This window comes from Scyliorhinus torazame, chromosome 1 (genome assembly GCF_047496885.1).
Source record: "Scyliorhinus torazame isolate Kashiwa2021f chromosome 1, sScyTor2.1, whole genome shotgun sequence".
NCBI lineage: Eukaryota > Metazoa > Chordata > Chondrichthyes > Carcharhiniformes > Scyliorhinidae > Scyliorhinus > Scyliorhinus torazame.
In genome coordinates this window covers 413,965,716-413,983,659 of record NC_092707.1, presented here as the reverse complement: position 1 = coordinate 413,983,659, position 17,944 = coordinate 413,965,716, and the positions used below count along the sequence as shown (strand labels likewise).

The following is a 17,944-nucleotide window of genomic DNA, read 5'->3' as shown; positions in this document are numbered from 1 at the left end:
GAGCCCATGGGATCCAGGGCAATTTGTCGAACTGGATCCAATCCTGGCTCAGTGGTAGGAGGCAGAGGGTGATGATTGAAGGTTGTTTTTGTGACTGGAAATCTGTGTCCAGTGATGTTCCACAGGGATCGGTGCTGGGTCCCTTGTTGTCTGTCGTGTACATCAATGATCTGGATGTGAATACATAGAAAATACAGCACAGAACAGGCCCTTCGGCCCACGATGTTGTGCCGAACCTTTGACCTAGATTAATCATAGATTATCATTGAATTTACAGTGCAGAAGGAGTCCATTCGGCCCCCTGAGTCTGCGTCGACTCTTGGAAAGAGCACCCTACCCAAACTTAACACCTCCACCCAACACCAATGGCAATTTTGGACACTAAGGGCAATTTATCATGGCCAATCCACCTACCCTGCACATCTTTGGACTGTGGGAGGAAACCGGAGCACCCGGAGGAAAACCACGCAGACACGGGGAGGACGTGCAAACTCCGCACAGACAGTGACACAAGCCGGAATCGACCATGGGACCCTGGAGCTGTGAAGCAATTGTGCTATCCACAATGCTACCGTGCTGCCCTTAAGAACAAATAAATCTACACTATATCATTTCCCGTAATCCATGTACCTATCCAATAGCTGCTTGAAGGTCCCTAATGTTTCCGACTCAACTCCTTCCACAGGCAGTGCATTCCATGCCCCCACTACTCTCTGGGTAAAGAACCTACCTCTGATACCCCTCCTATATCTTCCACCTTTCACCTTAAATTTATGTCCCCTTGTAATGGTTTGTTCCACCCGGGGAAAAAGTCTCTGACTGTCTACTCTATCTATTCCCCTGATCATCTTATAAACCTCTATCAAGTCGCCCCTCATCCTTCTCCGTTCTAATGAGAAAAGGCCTAGCACCCTCAACCTTTCCTCATAAGACCTACTCTCCATTCCAGGCAACATCCTGGTAAATCTTCTTTGCACCTTTTCCAAAGCTTCCACATCCTTCCTAAAATGAGGTGACCAGAACTGTACACAGTACTTCAAATGTGGCCTTACCAAAGTTTTGTACAGCTGCATCATCACCTCACGGCTCTTAAATTCAATCCCTCTGTTAATGAACGCGAGCACACCATAGGCCTTCTTCACAGCTCTATCCACTTGAGTGGCAACTTTCAAAGATGAATGAACATAGACCCCAAGATCTCTCTGCTCCTCCACATTGCCAAGAACTCTACCGTTAACCCTGTATTCCACATTCATATTTGTCCTTCCAAAATGGACAACCTCACACTTTTCAGGGTGAAACTCCATCTGCAAATTCGCAGCCCTGCTCTGCATCCTATCTATGTCTCTTTGCAGCCGACAACAGCCCTCCTCACTATCCACAACTCCACCAATCTTCGTATCGTCTGCAAATTTACTGACCCACCCTTCAACTCCCTCATCCAAGTCATTAATGAAAATCGCAAACAGCAGAGGACCCAGAACTGATCCCTGCGGTACGCCACTGTTAACTGGGATCAAGGCTGTATATTTGCCATCCACCACCACTCTCTGACTTCTATCGGTTAGCCAGTTTGTTATCCAACTGGCCAAATTTCCCACTATCCCATGCCTCCTTACCTTCTGCAGAAGCCTACCATGGGGAACCTTATCAAATGCCTTACTAAAATCCATGTACACTACATCCACTGCTTTACCTTCATCCACATGCTTGGTCACCTCCTCAAAGAATTCAATAAGATTTGTAAGGCAAGACCTATCCCTCACAAATCCATGCTGACTATCCCTAATCAAGCAGTGTCTTTCCAGATGCTCAGAAATCCTATCCTTCAGTACCCTTTCCATTACTTTGCCTACCACCGACGTAAGACTAACTGGCCTGTAATTCCCTGGGTTATCCCTAGTCCCTTTTTTGAACAGGGGCACGACATTCGCCACTCTCCAATCCCCTGGTACCACCCCCGTTGACAGTGAGGACAAAATGATCATTGCCAACGGCTCTGCAATTTCATCTCTTGCTTCCCATAGAATCCTTGGATATATCCCGTCAGGCCCGGGGGACTTGTCTATCCTCAAGTTTTTCAAAATGCCCAACACATCTTCCTTCCTAACAAGTATTTACTCGAGCTTACCAGTCTGTTTCACACTGTCCTCTCCAACAATATCGCCCCTCTCATTTGTAAATACAGAAGAAAAGTACTCGTTCAAGACCTCTCCTATCTCTTCAGACTCAATACACAATCTCCCGCTACTGTCCTTGATCGGACCTACCCTCGCTCTAGTCATTCTCATATTTCTCACATATGTGTAAAAGGCCTTGCCGTTTTTCTTGATCCTACCCGCCAAAGATTGTTCATGCCCTCTCTTAGCTCTCCTAATCCCTTTCTTCAGTTCCCTCCTGGCCATCTTGTATCCCTCCAATGCCCTGTCTGAACCTTGTTTCCTCAGCCTTACATAAGTCTCCTTTTTCCTCTTAACAAGACATTCAACCTCTCTTGTCAACCATGGTTCCCTCACTCGACCATCTCTTCCCTGCCTGACAGGGACATACATATCAAGGACACGTAGTACCTGTTCCTTGAACAAGTTCCACATTTCACTTGTGTCCTTCCCTGACAGCCTATGTTCCCAACTTATGCACTTCAATTCTTGTCTGACAATATCGTATTTACCCTTCCCCCAATTGTAAACCTTGCCCTGTTGCACGCACCTATCCCTCTCCATTACTAAAGTGAAAGTCACAGAATCGTGGTCACTATCTCCAAAATGCTCCCCCACTAACAAATCTATCACTTGCCCTGTTTCATTACCAAGTAAATTGGTTTCATTACCAACTAAATCCAATATTGCCCCTCCTCTGGTCGGACAATCTACATACTGTGTTAGAAAAGCTTCCTGGACACACTGCACAAACACCACCCCATCCAAACTATTTGATCTAAAGAGTTTCCACTCAATATTTGGGAAGTTAAAGTCACCCATGAGTACTACCCTATGACTTCTGCACCTTTCCAAAATCTGTTTCCCAATCTGTTCCTCCACATCTCTGCTACTATTGGGGGGCCTATGGAAAACTCCTAACAAGGTGACTGCTCCTTTCCTATTTCTGACTTCAACCCATACCACCTCAGTCGGGTGATACTCCTCGAACTGCCTTTCTGCAGCTGTTATACTATCTCTAATTAACAATGCCACCCCCCCACCTCTTTTACCACCCTCCCTAATCTTATTGAAACATCTATAACCAGGGACCTCCAACAACCATTTCTGCCCCTCTTCTATCCAAGTTTCCGTGATGGCCACCACATCGTAGTCCCAAGTACATATCCATGCCTTAAGTTCACCCACCTTATTCCTGGTGCTTCTTGCGTTGAAGTCTATACACTTCAACCCATCTCCGTGCCTGCAAGTACTCTCCTTTGTCAGTGTTCCCTTCCCCACTGCCTCATTACACGCTTTGGCGTCCTGAATATCGGCTACCTTAGTTGCTGGACTACAAATCCGGTTCCCATTCCCCTGCCAAATTAGTTTAAACCCTCCCGAAGAGTACCAGAAAACCTCCCTCCCAGGATATTGGTGCCCCTCTGGTTCAGATACAACCCGTCCTGCTTGTACAGGTCCCACCTTCCCCAGAATGCACTCCAATTATCCAAATACCTGAAGCCCTCCCTCCTACACCATTCCTGCAGCCACGTGTTCAACTGCACTCTCTCCCTATTCCTAGCCTCGGTATCACGTGGCACCGGCAACAAACCAGAGATAACAACTCTGTCTGTCCTGGCTTTTAACTTCCAGCCTTACTCCCTAAACTTGTTTATTACCTCCACACCCCTTTTCCTACCTACGTCGTTGGTACCAATGTGCACCACGACTTCTGGCTGCTCCCCCTCCCCCTTAAGGATCCTGAAGACACGATCCGAGACATCCCTGACCCTGGCACCCGGGAGGCAACATACCTTCCGGGAGTCTCGCTCGCGACCACAGAATCTCCTATCTATTCCCCTAACCATTGAATCTCCTACAACTATTGCTTTTCTATTCTCCCCCCTTCCCTTCTGAGCCCCAGAGCCAGACTCAGTGCCAGAGACCTGGCTGCTCGGGCCTTCCCCCGGGAGGTCATCCCCCCCAACAGCATCCAAAACGGTATACTTGTTTTGAAGGGGAACGGCCACGAGGGATCCCTGCACTGACTGCCTGTTTGTTCCTTTCCCCCTGACTGTAACCCAGCTATTCTTGTCCTGTACCTTGGGTGTGGTTACCTCCCTGTAACTCTTCTCAATCACCCCCTCTGCCTCCCGGATGATCCGAAGTTCATCCATCTTCAGCTCCAGTTCCCTCACACGGTCTTTGAGGAGCTGAAGTTGGGTGCACTTCCCGCAGGTATAGTCAGCGGGGACACCGGTGGTGTCCCTCACCACCCACATCCTACAGGAGGAGCATGCAACTGGCCTAGCCTCCATCCCCTCTTACCTGACAGAATATAGCTGCCCTGTGGACTAACTAGATCTCCGCCCTCCGATTCTGCTTCCAGTCAGCTACACTGTCTGTAAACTCCTGGCTCTCTTCTCACTCTTTGCGGAAATGTCGGAAACAAAATGAAAGGAGCACCTTACTCCCTCCTCACCTAACTCCCTCGGTCACCAAACTCTTACTATAGCACTCAAAATGCACCAAATTCAGCACTCAGTGCAAACAAAGTCTGCACTGTAGGGGATCACTTTTATACTGTGAATCTAGCCTCTGAAAACTGGCCTAATCCAATTAACTTTGACCCAGAATGTGGGAGGTATGAAAGTAAATTCACAGATGATAACGAGGGATATTGTGAACCTCGTCAAAAAGAAAAAGGAGGCTTTTGTACGGTCTAGAATGGTGGGAACAGTCAAAACCATTGAGGAGGAAAAAGAAAGTAGGAAGATACTTAAGCGGGAAATTAGGAGGGCGAGGAGGGGGTCATGAAACCTCCTTGGCAGGTAGGATTAAGGTGAATCCCAAAGCTTTTTATTCACAAGTAAAAAAGCAAGGGGGTGGCCAGGAAAAGGATTGGACCACTTAAGGACAGTGGGGGGAATCTATGTGTTGAGCCAGAGGAAATGGGCAAGTACTAAATGAATATTTTGCATCAGTGTTCACCAAAAAATAGGAGTTTGTGGAAGATGATTCTTGGGTAGGGTGTGTGGACAGTCTGGGTCATGTGACATCGAAAAGGAGGAGATATTGAGTCTTTCAAAAGATATTAAGGTCGCTATGTCTCCTGGGTCAGATGGGATTTACCCCAGAATACTGAGGGGAGCAAGGGTGAAAATTGCTGGGGCCTTGACTCACATCTTTGTATCCTCATTGGCTACAGGTGAGATCCCAGAGGACTGGCGAATAGCTAATGTGGTAGCGCTTTTTAAGAAAGGTAGCAGGGATAATCCTGGAAACTATCGGCCGGTGAGCCTCACGTCAGTAGTAGCTAACGTTGGAGGGGATTAGCAGGGATAGATTTATACCCATTTGTAAACAAATGACTCATTAGCGATAGACAGCATGGTTTTGTGAAGGGGAAGTCGTGCCTCACTAACTTGATTGAGATTTTTGAGGAGGTGACAAAGATGATTGATGAGGGGATGGGGGTGGATGGCCTTTGACAAGGTGCTTCATGGCAGACTGGTACAAAAGGTGAAGTCACACGGGATCAGAGATGAGGTGGTAAGATGGATACAGAACAGGCTCGGTCATAGAAGGCAAAGGTAGCAGTAGAAGGGTGCTTTTCTGAATGGAAGGTTGGGACTAGTGGTGTTCCACAGGGATCTGTGCTGGGGCCTCTGTTGTTTGTAGTACACGTAAACGATTTGGAGGAAAATGTCGCTTGTCTGATTCGTAAGTTTGCGGATGACACCAAGGAGTGGCAGATAGTGTTGAGGATTGTCAGAAGATACAGGAGGACATAGATAGGTTGGAGACTTGTGCAGAGAAATGGCAAATGGAGTTTAATCCAGACAAATGTGAGGTAATGCATTTTGGTAGATCTAACATAGAGCGGAAATATACCGTAAATGGATATAGAAAGTTAAAGAGATCTGGGTGTGCTGGTCCACAGATCTTTAAAAGTGGCAACACAAGTGGACAAGGTAGTCAAGAAAGCATATGGAATTCTTGCCTTCATTGGATGGGGCACAGAGTATAAAAACTGGCAAGTCATGCTCCATTTGTATAGAACTTTGGCAAGGCTACGCTTGGAATATTGTGCACAATTCTGGTCGCCTCACTACCAGAAGGATGTGGAGGATTTGGAGAGGGTGCAATGGAGGTTTACCAGGATGTTGCCTGATCTGGAGGGTGTTAGCTATTCGGAGAGGCTGAATTGACTCGGACTGTTTTCATGAGAAGCATGAGGTTGAGGGGTGGCCTGATAGAGATCGACAAGATCATGAGAGGCATGGATAGAGTGGATGGGCAGACACTCTTTCCCAGGGTGGAGGGTTCAGTCGCCAGGAGGCATAGGTTTCAGGTCCGTGTGCAAAGGTTAGAGGAGATGTGAGAGGCAGGGTTTTGTACGCAGAGGGTGGTGAGTGCCTGGAACGCGTTGCCAGAGGAGGTTGTGGAAGCAGATACATTAATGGCGTTCAAAAGGCATCTTGACAAACACATGAATAGGATGGGTATAGAGGAATACGGCACGAGGAAATGCTGATGGTTTTGGCCAAGCTTAGTATCATGAGCGGGACAGGCTGGTTAGATGGGCAGAAGAGTGACAAATGGAATTGAACCATGAAAAGTGTGAGGTGATGCATTTTGGGAGGACTAACAAGGCCCAGGAATATCCAATGAATGGTCGGATCCTGGGAAGTAGAGAGGATCAAAGGGACCTTGGTATGCAGGTTCACAGATCTCAGAAGACAGCAGGAACGGTTGATAAGGTGGTTAAGAAGGCCAATGGGATTCTTGTCTTTATTAACCGAGGCATTGAATAGAAGAGCAGGGAGGTTATGCTGGAGCTGTATAAAACGCTGGTTAGGCCCCAGGAGGAAACTGGAGCACCCGGAGGAAACCTACGCAGAAACGGGGAGAACTTCAGCCAGAGAGTGGTGGTCTGTGGAATTCATTGCCACAGAGGGCGGTGGAGGCCGGGACGTTGAGTGTCTTTAAGACAGAAGTTGATAAATTCTTGATTTCTCGAGGAATTAAGGGCTATGGAGAGAGAGCGGGTAAATGGAGTTTAAATCAGCCATGATTGAATGGTGGAGTGGACTCGATGGGCCGAATGGCCTTACTTCCACTCCTCTGCCTTATGGTCTTATGGTCTAATTTGCAGACTCCGCACAGACAGTGACCCAAGCCTGGAATCGAACCTGGGACCCTGGAGCTGTGAAGCAACAGTGCTAACCACTGTGCTCCCGTGCGCTCCACAGAGTGGGAAAAATGAAGTAAAACGTCTTGGACATTACAACCTGGAATTCACTTGCTGTTGTGAGGAGGTTCTGGTGTAAATGGTGACTTTGTGGTTTCTAGGATGTGGTTTGCTGCTGCCTTTTCTTTACACCCTTGTTTCCTGTCTGACCTGAGGCCTCTGTGTGTGGCCTCTACTGAGGCTGATGACAGCTTCTTATCAGCATCAGTAACAACGTTCTGTGTAGATGTGTGAGCTCATGGCCAGGGGTTCCTGTGGGTTGAACAGTGTTCAGAATATGTTTCAGACGCATTAGGGACACATTTGAATTAGTAATGAGCAATGAGCCAGAATTCATCAATAATCTGGGTGTAAAAGAAAGAACAATTTGTATTTATGCAGCACTTTACACATCTACTCGACCTCTCAACGTGCTTTCCAGCCAATGATGTTCTTTTGAAGTGTAGTCACTGTTTTAATGTGGGAAAGAGCAACCATTTAGATAAACACTTGGAACACCACAATGTACAAGGCTACGGACCAAGTGCTGGAGAATGGGGTTAGAATAGATCGGTGCTGGATGGTCAGCACGGGGATGATGGGCTGAAGAGCCTCTTTCCGTGCTGGAAAAACTCTGGGACTCTGTGAATTTGGATAATGTATATTCGAGGCAGAATATCACACACCGAGATACTCCACAATTCCACAACAAGTACTGGGGAAAGGAGAAAGCTGCAATATTGCTTTTGGAATTGGAGTGTTTTTTATGAATGGATTTAAAGAGCTGTTGGAACTTAGAGCGGAGCCAACAGGACAGACTGATGTTACTGCTGAACACACTGCTCATTACTGAGACTGTATTTCAGGGGGAAATACAACAGGACAGACTGATGTTACTGCTGAACACACTGCTCATTACTGAGACTGTATTTCAGGGGGAAATACAACAGGACAGACTGATGTTACTGCAGAACACACTGCTCATTACTGAGACTGTATTTCAGGGGGGGAAATACAACAGACAAAAGTTCAACTGGTTTCCATATTTTCTTCACTGAAACTAATCTAACCTTCGGTATCCCTGATCTCCCCGTCTGATTGTTTCAAACTGAATTCGGCAATCCAGGATTTCAAGATGAACGGGGTATAATTTCCATCTGATATTTCTCCTGAGAATATGCAAAATATTTGTACTAAATCCCTCGTGTGCTTTTCTCACACAAAACTGACCTTGTTAAATCAGGCAGAAAAGAACTCCCAATAAGATGAAGATATATTTTTCCCACCCCCATCTCTACAGGACACTGTGGAGGGTCCACACTCTGCAATCACCCTTGGATCATCACAATATCACAAGGACAGTGAGGCTCCACTTTGATGCAGAAAATGGTGCTTCCCCTTTCTGGCCCGGTTTGCACTTCTTGTTCTGAGAAGGCAGGACTGAACTCTGGAAGATTAACCAATCCCATTCCCGGCAGAGAGCCTGTCCCTTTGATCGGCAGCTTGGGAGATGATGAGGATGTTCCTGACTGTATTCTGTCTGTGAAACAGATCTGGTGAGAGCGCAGGCTGACATTCTACAGCAGCAGTGGAGCTAAGCCCAGAATCACAGATTCACACAGTGCAGAAGAGGCCCTTCGACCCATCGAGTCTGCACCCACACATGGAAAACACCTGACCTGCCGACCTAATCCCATTGGCCAGCACTTGGCCCATTACCTTGAATGTTAAGACGGCTAAGTCCCCATCCAGGTACTTTTTAAAGGATGTGAGGCAACCCGCCTCTCCCACCCTCCCAGGCCGTGCGTTCCAGACCCTCACAACCCTCCCAGGCAGTGCGTTCCAGACCCTCACCACCCTCGCAGGCAGTGCGTTCCAGACCCTCACAACCCTCCCAAGCAGTGCGTTCCAGACCCTCACCACCCTCCCAGGCAGTGCGTTCCAGACCCTCACCACCCTCCCAGGCAGCGCGTTCCAGACCCTCACCACCCTCCCAGGCAGTGCGTTCCAGACCCTCACCACCCTCCCAGGCAGCGCGTTCCAGTCCCTCACCACCCTCCCAGGCAGTGCGTTCCAGACCCTCACCACCCTCGCAGGCAGTGCGTTCCAGACCCTCACAACCCTCCCAAGCAGTGCGTTCCAGACCCTCACCACCCTCCCAGGCAGTGCGTTCCAGACCCTCACCACCCTCCCAGGCAGCGCGTTCCAGACCCTCACCACCCTCCCAGGCAGTGCGTTCCAGACCCTCACCACCCTCCCAGGCAGCGCGTTCCAGTCCCTCACCACCCTCCCAGGCAGTGCGTTCCAGACCCTCACAACCCTCCCAGGCAGTGCGTTCCAGACCCTCACAACCCTCCCAAGCAGTGCATTCCAGACCCTCACCACCCTCCCAGGCAGCGCGTTCCAGACCCTCACCACCCTCCCAGGCCGTGCGTTCCAGACCCTCACCACCCTCCCAGGCAGCGCGTTCCAGACCCTCACCACCCTCCCAGGCAGCGCGTTCCAGACCCTCACCACCCTCCCAGGCAGTGCGTTCCAGTCCCTCACCACCCTCCCAGGCGTTGAGTTCCAGACCCTCACCACCCTCTGGGTAAACAGGTTTTTCCTCAAACCCCCCCTAAACCTCCTGCCCCTCACCTTGAACTTATCTCTCCTCATAACTGACCCTTCAACAAAGGGGAACAGCTGCTCCCTGTCCACACTGTCCATGCCCCTCATAGTCCTGTGCACCTCGATCAGGTCACCCTCAGTCTTATCTGCTTTAGCGAAAACAACCCAATCCTATCCAACCTCTCTCCATAACTTAAACGTTCCACCCCAGGCGAGAGCCTGTTGAATCTCCTCTGCAGCCCCTCCAGTTCAATCATCATTCCTGCGATGTGGCGATCAGAATTACACACAGTACTCCAGCTGTGGCCTCACCAAAGTTCGATACAACTCCAACATGACCTCCCTGCTTTTGTATCTATGCCTCGATTGATAAAGGCAAGTGTCCCATATGCATTTTTTACCACCCGATTAGCCTGCGCGTCTGCCTTCAGAGATCTATGGACAAACACGGCCAGGTCCCTTTGTTCCTCGGAACGTCCCAGTGTCAGGCCATTCATTTAATACTTCTTTGTCACATTACTCCTTCCAAAGTGGATCACCTCACACTTTTCAGGGTGAATTCCATCTGCTGCTTTTTTGCCCATTTGACCATCCCGTATATATCTTCCTGTAACCCAAGTAGCTCAAACTCACTGTTAAACACCCGACCAATCTTTGTGTCATCCACTTAATGTGAAGGTTAATTCAACCACCCCAAATACACCCACTTAATGTGAAGGTTAATTCAATCCTTCCTAAATACACCCACTTAATGTGCAGATTAATTCAATCCTTCCTAAATACACCCACTTAATGTGCAGATTAATTCAATCCTTCCTAAATACACCCACTTAATGTGCAGATTAATTCAATCCTTCCTAAATACACCCACTTAATGTGCAGATTAATTCAATCCTTCCTAAATACACCCACTTAATGTGAAGGTTAATTCAACCACCCCAAATACATCCGCTTAATGTGCACATTAATTCAATCCTTCCTAAATACACCCACTTAATGTGCAGACTGTCACTCAAACCCATTGTCACATTAAATGAGTAACAGAGAAGAATGGGAAACCGAGTTTTCTGACCCGTGTTCCCAGTCTGTGTAACTCTGTGTCAGGTGCACTGAACATTCTCAATGTGGTGATAAATTCTGCTGAAACTCTCATGTCCAGTTTGAATGTTCTAACTCTAGAATTCACACAAGTTACAGGTGCAGAGACACCGCAGCACAAACCAGGGAGAGTTCTTTTAGAACAAGTTAAACTTCTCCAAACCAAACTAAAACTTGTACTTACCCCCAGAAACACAGAGTGACAGAGTCACAGCAAAAAGAGTTTTACTGATCATCTCAACAGAATAACAATCCTCTTTATCCACACCGTTTATTGCAGGTCCAGTAAATACATTGAAACACAAAGTGTCCCAGCCGACAGAAGCTGCTTTAATCTCCTTTTTCACAGGAGGTAACGAAGTTAAAGAGGAAGCAGCGACAATGAGCCAATAGCTGCTCCCCTTCTGGGTGGATTTTGATAAGTGACGTTTATGATTCACTGAGTGCAAGTTGCCCACATTAAGTTGGTTTAACATGAAGAGTTCACACAGCGAGGGACACATTTGCTGCAAAAATGTAAATGGTGGAAACATTTATTGAAAATCATTGAAACCAAATTCTCCTCCCTTTGGGAACAACAAGAGCTAGAATGGACCGCCGCGATGCTGCGGAACTGAGTTATAGAGACCCTGAGCCACTCTGCACACCCTGTCCAGATCCGAGAGGTACCAACTCCTCCCCCGGCGAGGAGTGTGGATGTCAGGGTCTCTGAGGCCACCAAGGCCGCCGAGGCTGCCGGCAGCGTGATGGACAACGCCCTGACCGCCCGGGATGAGTTAGGTGCAGCCCCGTATTGAAGAGGCTGGAGACAAGTTGGAAGTGTAGCTGAAGTGTGTGGCTGCACCAAGGGTGGCACCGATTCACATCCCTGTGCCGATCAATGGACATTGAATCCAAATGGAGTTGGATACAGGTGCTGCTGTCTCAGCGGTGCCGCGTGTTTTCGGGCTGGGCCTTGGGCGAACGAAGGGGGACGTGGTGAAAATCCAAGTGGATCCGCAGGCCCAGCCCTGTTTTTTCAGGGTTTGGCCAGTCCCTCATGCTATTGTTGGGAAGGTCGAGGGTGAACTGCAGCGATTGGAGAGCCTACGTATAATTCAGCCACTTTGTTTTAGCAACTATGCGGGGCCGGTGGTTCCGGTGATGAAACCGGATCGGATGTCAGGGTCGCTGAGGCCTACAAGGCTGCCAAGACTTGTCCATTCTAGTTGTTGAAGGGTGGAGCTCTCTCACACAGATCCTCTTCTTACATCTTATATAACCACTTATCTCTTAAAACATCATTCTCCCACTACATTGTGTACCTTGTGTTGACCTGTTACGTATTCTCTTTTCATGTACTAAATGATATAGAGGCTTTGAAGAAGGTGCAAAGAGGATTTACAAGGTTCACACCAGGACTGGAAACTATTCCAATTGGGAAAAGATAATTAGGCTGGGGCCCTTTCTCTTCAAAAGAGAAGACAAATGAGTGATCAACATCTTTAAAATGATGGCAGGTGTTGAAAGAGTAAACAGAGAATGTCTGCATTTGTGGTGAAGAGTGAAAATAGAGGCCATCGATATCAGGCTGTCACTAATAAATCCAATGGGTAATTCAGAGGGCAGCCTTTACCCAGAGAGTGATGGGAATGTGGAACTCGCTCCCACGTGGAGTGGTTCCAATGTTACGATGCCAGCTGATGTTAGTGCATCTAATCAGACGCTAGAGTGGAACCCAGCTTGAGAGATACTGGGCGGGATTCTCCGTTTCAGAGACTAAGTGCTGACGCCGGGATAGAACCGATGGAATTCTACGACAGCAAGACTGGCGCCGCTCCCGGAGAAATTAATCAACCGTTAATCTGAGAATCGTAGAATTTCAAGTGCAGAAGGAGACCATTCGGCCCATCGAGTCTGCACAGCCCCTTTGCCAGAGGACCCTACCTAAGCCCGCACCTCCACCCTATCCCCGTAACCCAGAAACCACACTTATTATTTTTGGACACTAAGGGCAATTTACCACGAGCAACCACCTAACCTGCACATCTTTGGGTTGTGGGAGGAAACCGGAGCACCCGGAGGAAACCCACGCACACACGGGGAGGATGTGCAGACTCCGCACAGACAGTGACCCAAGCCGGAATCGAACCTGGGACCCTGGAGCTGTGAAGCAAGTGTGCTAACCACTGTGCTACCGTGCTGGTATCAGAGTGGTTACCTTCTTTCACCTGAACTGACTGTGCTCCGGGGCTAGCGCGGCACCCTGTGGAACACGAGCGATTCCAATGGGAAACGGTGTTGGATATGCCGGAGTCGGGATTGACACTCGAGAGGCTGACAAGTTGTAGCTGCATATCCGCACTCCACTCCCCACACACACTCATCCCAGCCAATAGGATGGCACCGGTTGTGCTGGAGCGCGCCCAACCCGCTGCTGGGTCAGCTGCGGCCAGAGGATACTTGGGGGGGGGGGGGGGAGGTGGCCTGGTGAGTCCTGTGGCACTAAGTTCACAGTGAGCCGTCGGCAGCGTGCACAGCCGCGTGGCTGCCTTGCCGGCTGCGGCAATGGTGTTCCGTGCCCGTCCAGCCCGGCCCCACCTCTTGGCTGCCCCCCGCTACTCCCCCGAGACCCTGGCAGAAGTTCCCCGGCCGGCGGCACAACTATCAGCACACTATAGCGATATTGGACACTTTTCGTGCCCCCTCTCCCTCCCTCAGCAGCCACGGAGCCTGTTTCCCGATTGTTGAAACCACAAGTGAAACACGCCGTCGGTAATTCCTCCCGGTGGAGGCGGAGCATCGCGGAAGCCCGGGTGAATACCGGCTCAGGCCGCTAATGATATGTGAACGGCGTTTACTGTACGTGCAGAGTAGAACGCATTGACACCGCGGATGAGGCACCGGAGCACGGCATTCTGTCGGGCAGCCAGCAACGGCCACCATTTTGGCCTCACGACCGTTTCTCCGCCCAATCGCCTTTCCTGAATCCAGCGTCGGCCGACAGAGAATCCCGCTATTTCTGTTTCGATACTTAATTGGCAGATTACAGAACAGAGTCACAGGACTGCCCATGAACTTTTAACTAAAGAATAAAACATTGATTAATCTCTGCCAACTCCACCAACCCACCGATATAATTTTGGTGCTGACAGCTATCCTCTACACCATCGACTGCGTGGACAATTTGTGTGTTGTCTGCAAATTTCCCAATCTTGCCCCCATCACCCCATGTTCAAGTCCAAATTGTTAATATATAAAACAAACAGCAGGGGTGCCAACACCAAGCCCTGCGGAACACCAATTGAAACAGCTTCCCATTCGCAAGGGCAGCCATTGGCCATTCCCCTTTGTTTCCTGTTACTGAGCCAACTTTGGATCTGTGTTCTCACCAAGGATTCACCTCCAGGGTTCCAAACTCTCCTTCAGGTATTCCCCTGCCCTGGATTGTCATGTGCCTTCAAGCTTTCACACAATTCCCCAGGTTCCCAGCTGTGCCAACAGAATGCCACTTTTTCACAGGCTGTATAAGTTGTTACCAACCATCTCGCAAGCCGCCATGCCCCAGGTCTGTACCTTAACTGGGAGCCTTTCTCTCTGCTCCTGACTTCACTGAACAGAACCTTTTTCCAGATTCCTCTTCATCTTTCCTTTGCCTTCACAGTTTTCCTGGAACTCTGTTCTTTCCCAATCCCTGGTTTCTAGGACTTGCTGTTCTTTATCTTGGGAGTGTCTTTCTGTCCCTGTGTATGGTGCTGTCTGTTCCAGCAGTTTCTGTGAAATCTGCTTACTCCCCGTTTACCTTCTTTCTCCTGAACTAACTGCTCTCACTGTCTTTGTCTGGGCTCCTGGTTACTAAGCAACAGCCTAGTTTTTGTTCACTGTTCTGTAAAACCATCATTACAATGCAGGCATCGAAACCAACCGACAGATTTTCAGGCAACTTTTAAGAAATGAGATTAAAATTGAAGTTTTATTTCATTTTTAGCACACAAATACAGAAACACAAAATTCAGCTTATTTGAAACTATAACTTACTTTGTATCCCCACAAATACAAATAACTTGGAACCCTCTCTATTTCCGAATTGAAGCAAGTGGCAGAGAAACAGTTTTGGGGAAGTGAAGTAAACAAATAAGGATGAGGCAGGATATGTTGATGGTTTGATGGGAAAGGATTGCAGGAGGTTCAAATCGAGCATAAATACCGGCATGGACTGTTATTTAAATACTTTCACACCATGTGGGTGTTGCTGACTAGGCCAGCATTTATTGCCCATCCCTAACTGCCCCTTGTGAAGGTGGGGGTGAGCTGCCTTCTCAAACGCTGCAGTCCATGTGAAGTAGGTACACCCACCGTGCTGTTAGGGAGGGAGTTCCAGGATTTTGACCCAGCGACAGTGAAGGAACAGCGATATATTTCCAAGTCAGGATGGTGAGTGACTTGGAGGGGAATTTGCAGATGGTGGTGATCCCAGGTATCTGCTGCTCTTGTCCTTCTAGATTGCAGAGGTCACAGGTTTGAAACATGCTGTCAAAGGAGCCTTGGTCAGTTGCTGCTGTGCATCTTGTGGATGGTACAGACGGCTGCGACTGTGTGTCCGTGCTGGGGAAAGACAATGTTGAGGCTGGTGGCTGGGGTGTAAATCAAGCGTGCTGCTTTGTCTTGGAAGGTCTTCGGTTTGCTCAGTGTTGTTGGAGCTGCTCTCATCCAGGAAAGTGGAAAGTATTCCATCACACTCCTGACTTGTACCTTGTGGATGAAAGACAAGGTTTGGGGAGCCAGGAGGTGGGTTTCTCGCTGCTGAATTCAGTCTCTGACCTGCTCTGGTAGCCACAGTATTTATATGGCTGATCCAGTTCAGTTTCTGGTCAATGGTAACCCCCAGGATGTTGATAGTGGGGATCAGTGATGGTGATGCCATTGACTGTAAAGGGGCGATGGTTAGATTCTCTCTTGTTGGAGATGTTGATTGACTGGCACTTGTGTGGTATAAATGTAACTTGCCACTTGTCAGTCCAAGCCTGGATATTGTCCAGGTCTTGCTGCATTTGGACATGGACTGCATGGGCTCATTGTGCTGAATGATCTGTTTCTGGGCCGTATATTCGACACAACATGATGTAATCAGACGTACACTGCACACTTGGATCTTCCCCTCACAATCTGGTACAAACTGACTGAAAAATCTAAAATAAACTGAAAAACTATGGGCTGAGAATGAGGCCTAAACACTGAACTTTACTGTAATAAACAGCACCGAGAATTTCTTAAATTTCCACACAAACCTCCGCTATCCTATTGACCATCTGACCACACTTCTGGTGTCAGTAATTCCACACCCTTCCGATCTCTTCCCACTCAATGAATCATTTGGATGTAGTCATGCCAGGTCACTCAGTTACTCTGAGCCACAACTGGCAGTGCTCAAGGAATCAGAATTAGGAGCAGGAAAGGATCGCCTGGCAGATTATTTTTGAGCTAAACCAGAATAGAAAGTAGAATGAAGTGTAGAGAGTGTGGGGGACAGGCACGAGCTGGGGTTAATGGGCAGAAATCATTGAAAGTGGCAGGACAGGTGGAGAGAGCAGTTACTGAAGCACAGGAGAAAGCTTTTCACACAGCGAGTGGTTAGGATCCGGAATGTTCCGTCTGAGAGTGTGGTGGAGACAGATTCACACAGCGAGTGGTTAGGATCCGGAATGTTCTGTCTGAGAGTGTGGTGGAGACAGATTCACACAGCGAGTGGTTAGGATCCGGAATGTTCTGTCTGAGAGTGTGGTGGAGACAGATTCACACAGCGAGTGGTTAGGATCTGGAATGTTCTGACTGAGAGTGTGGTGGAGACAGATACACACAGCGAGTGGTTAGGATCCGGAATGTTCTGTCTGAGAGTGTGGTGGAGAAAGATTCACACAGCGAGTGGTTAGGATCCGGAATGTTCTGACTGAGAGTGTGGTGGAGACAGATTCACACAGCGAGTGGTTAGGATCCGGAATGTTCTGACTGAGAGTAGTGTGGTGGAGACAGATTCACACAGCGAGTGGTTAGGATCCGGAATGTTCAGTCTGAGAGTGTGGTGGAGACAGATTCACACAGCGAGTGGTTAGGATCCGGAATGTACTGTCTGAGAGTGTGGTGGAGGCAGATTCACACAGCGAGTGGTTAGGATCTGGAATGTTCTGTCTGAGAGTGTGGTGGAGACAGATTCACACAGCGAGTGGTTAGGATCCGGAATGTTCTATCTGAGAGTGTGGTGGAGACAGATTCACACAGCGAGTGGTTAGGATCCGGAATGTTCTGTCTGAGAGTGTGGTGGAGGCAGATTCACACAGCGAGTGGTTAGGATCCGGAATGTACTGTCTGAGAGTGTGGTGGAGGCAGATTCACACAGCGAGTGGTTAGGATCCGGAATGTTCTGTCTGAGAGTGTGGTGGAGACAGATTCACACAGCGAGTGGTTAGGATCCGGAATGTTCTGTCTGAGAGTGTGGTGGAGACAGATTCACACAGCGAGTGGTTAGGATCCGGAATGTTCTATCTGAGAGTGTGGTGGAGACAGATTCACACAGTGAGTGGTTAGGATCCGGAATGTTCTGCCTGAGAGTGTGGTGGTGGCAGATTCACACAGCGAGTGGTTAGGATCCGGAATGTTCTATCTGAGTGCGTGGTGGAGGCAGATTCACACAGCGAGTGGTTAGGATCCGGAATGTTCTGTCTGAGAGTGTGGTGGAGGCAGAGCCACACAGCGAGTGGTTAGGGTCTGGAATGTTCTGTCTAATTTTATGGGCCAGGGCTTAGAAACTCCAAAGGATATTATGAAGTCCACCTGACCTACAATCGTTCTGTTGAATTTGGCAAGGTTGAGCACAAGAGCCTTCGGG

The 17,944-nt window shown here is 48.6% G+C and overlaps 1 protein-coding gene across 1 annotated transcript in view; it reads right to left on the bottom strand.

Annotated features, from left to right (window-relative positions):
• Positions 1-11,585, bottom strand: part of LOC140424809 (basement membrane-specific heparan sulfate proteoglycan core protein-like) — a 70,518-nt gene extending 58,933 nt beyond the window's left edge. Inside the window, exon 1 of the mRNA XM_072508290.1 lies at positions 11,267-11,585. Coding sequence (XP_072364391.1) covers positions 11,267-11,585 — 319 coding nt within the window. The remainder of the gene's footprint in view (positions 1-11,266) is intronic.
• Positions 11,586-17,944: the final 6,359 nt, after the last annotated feature.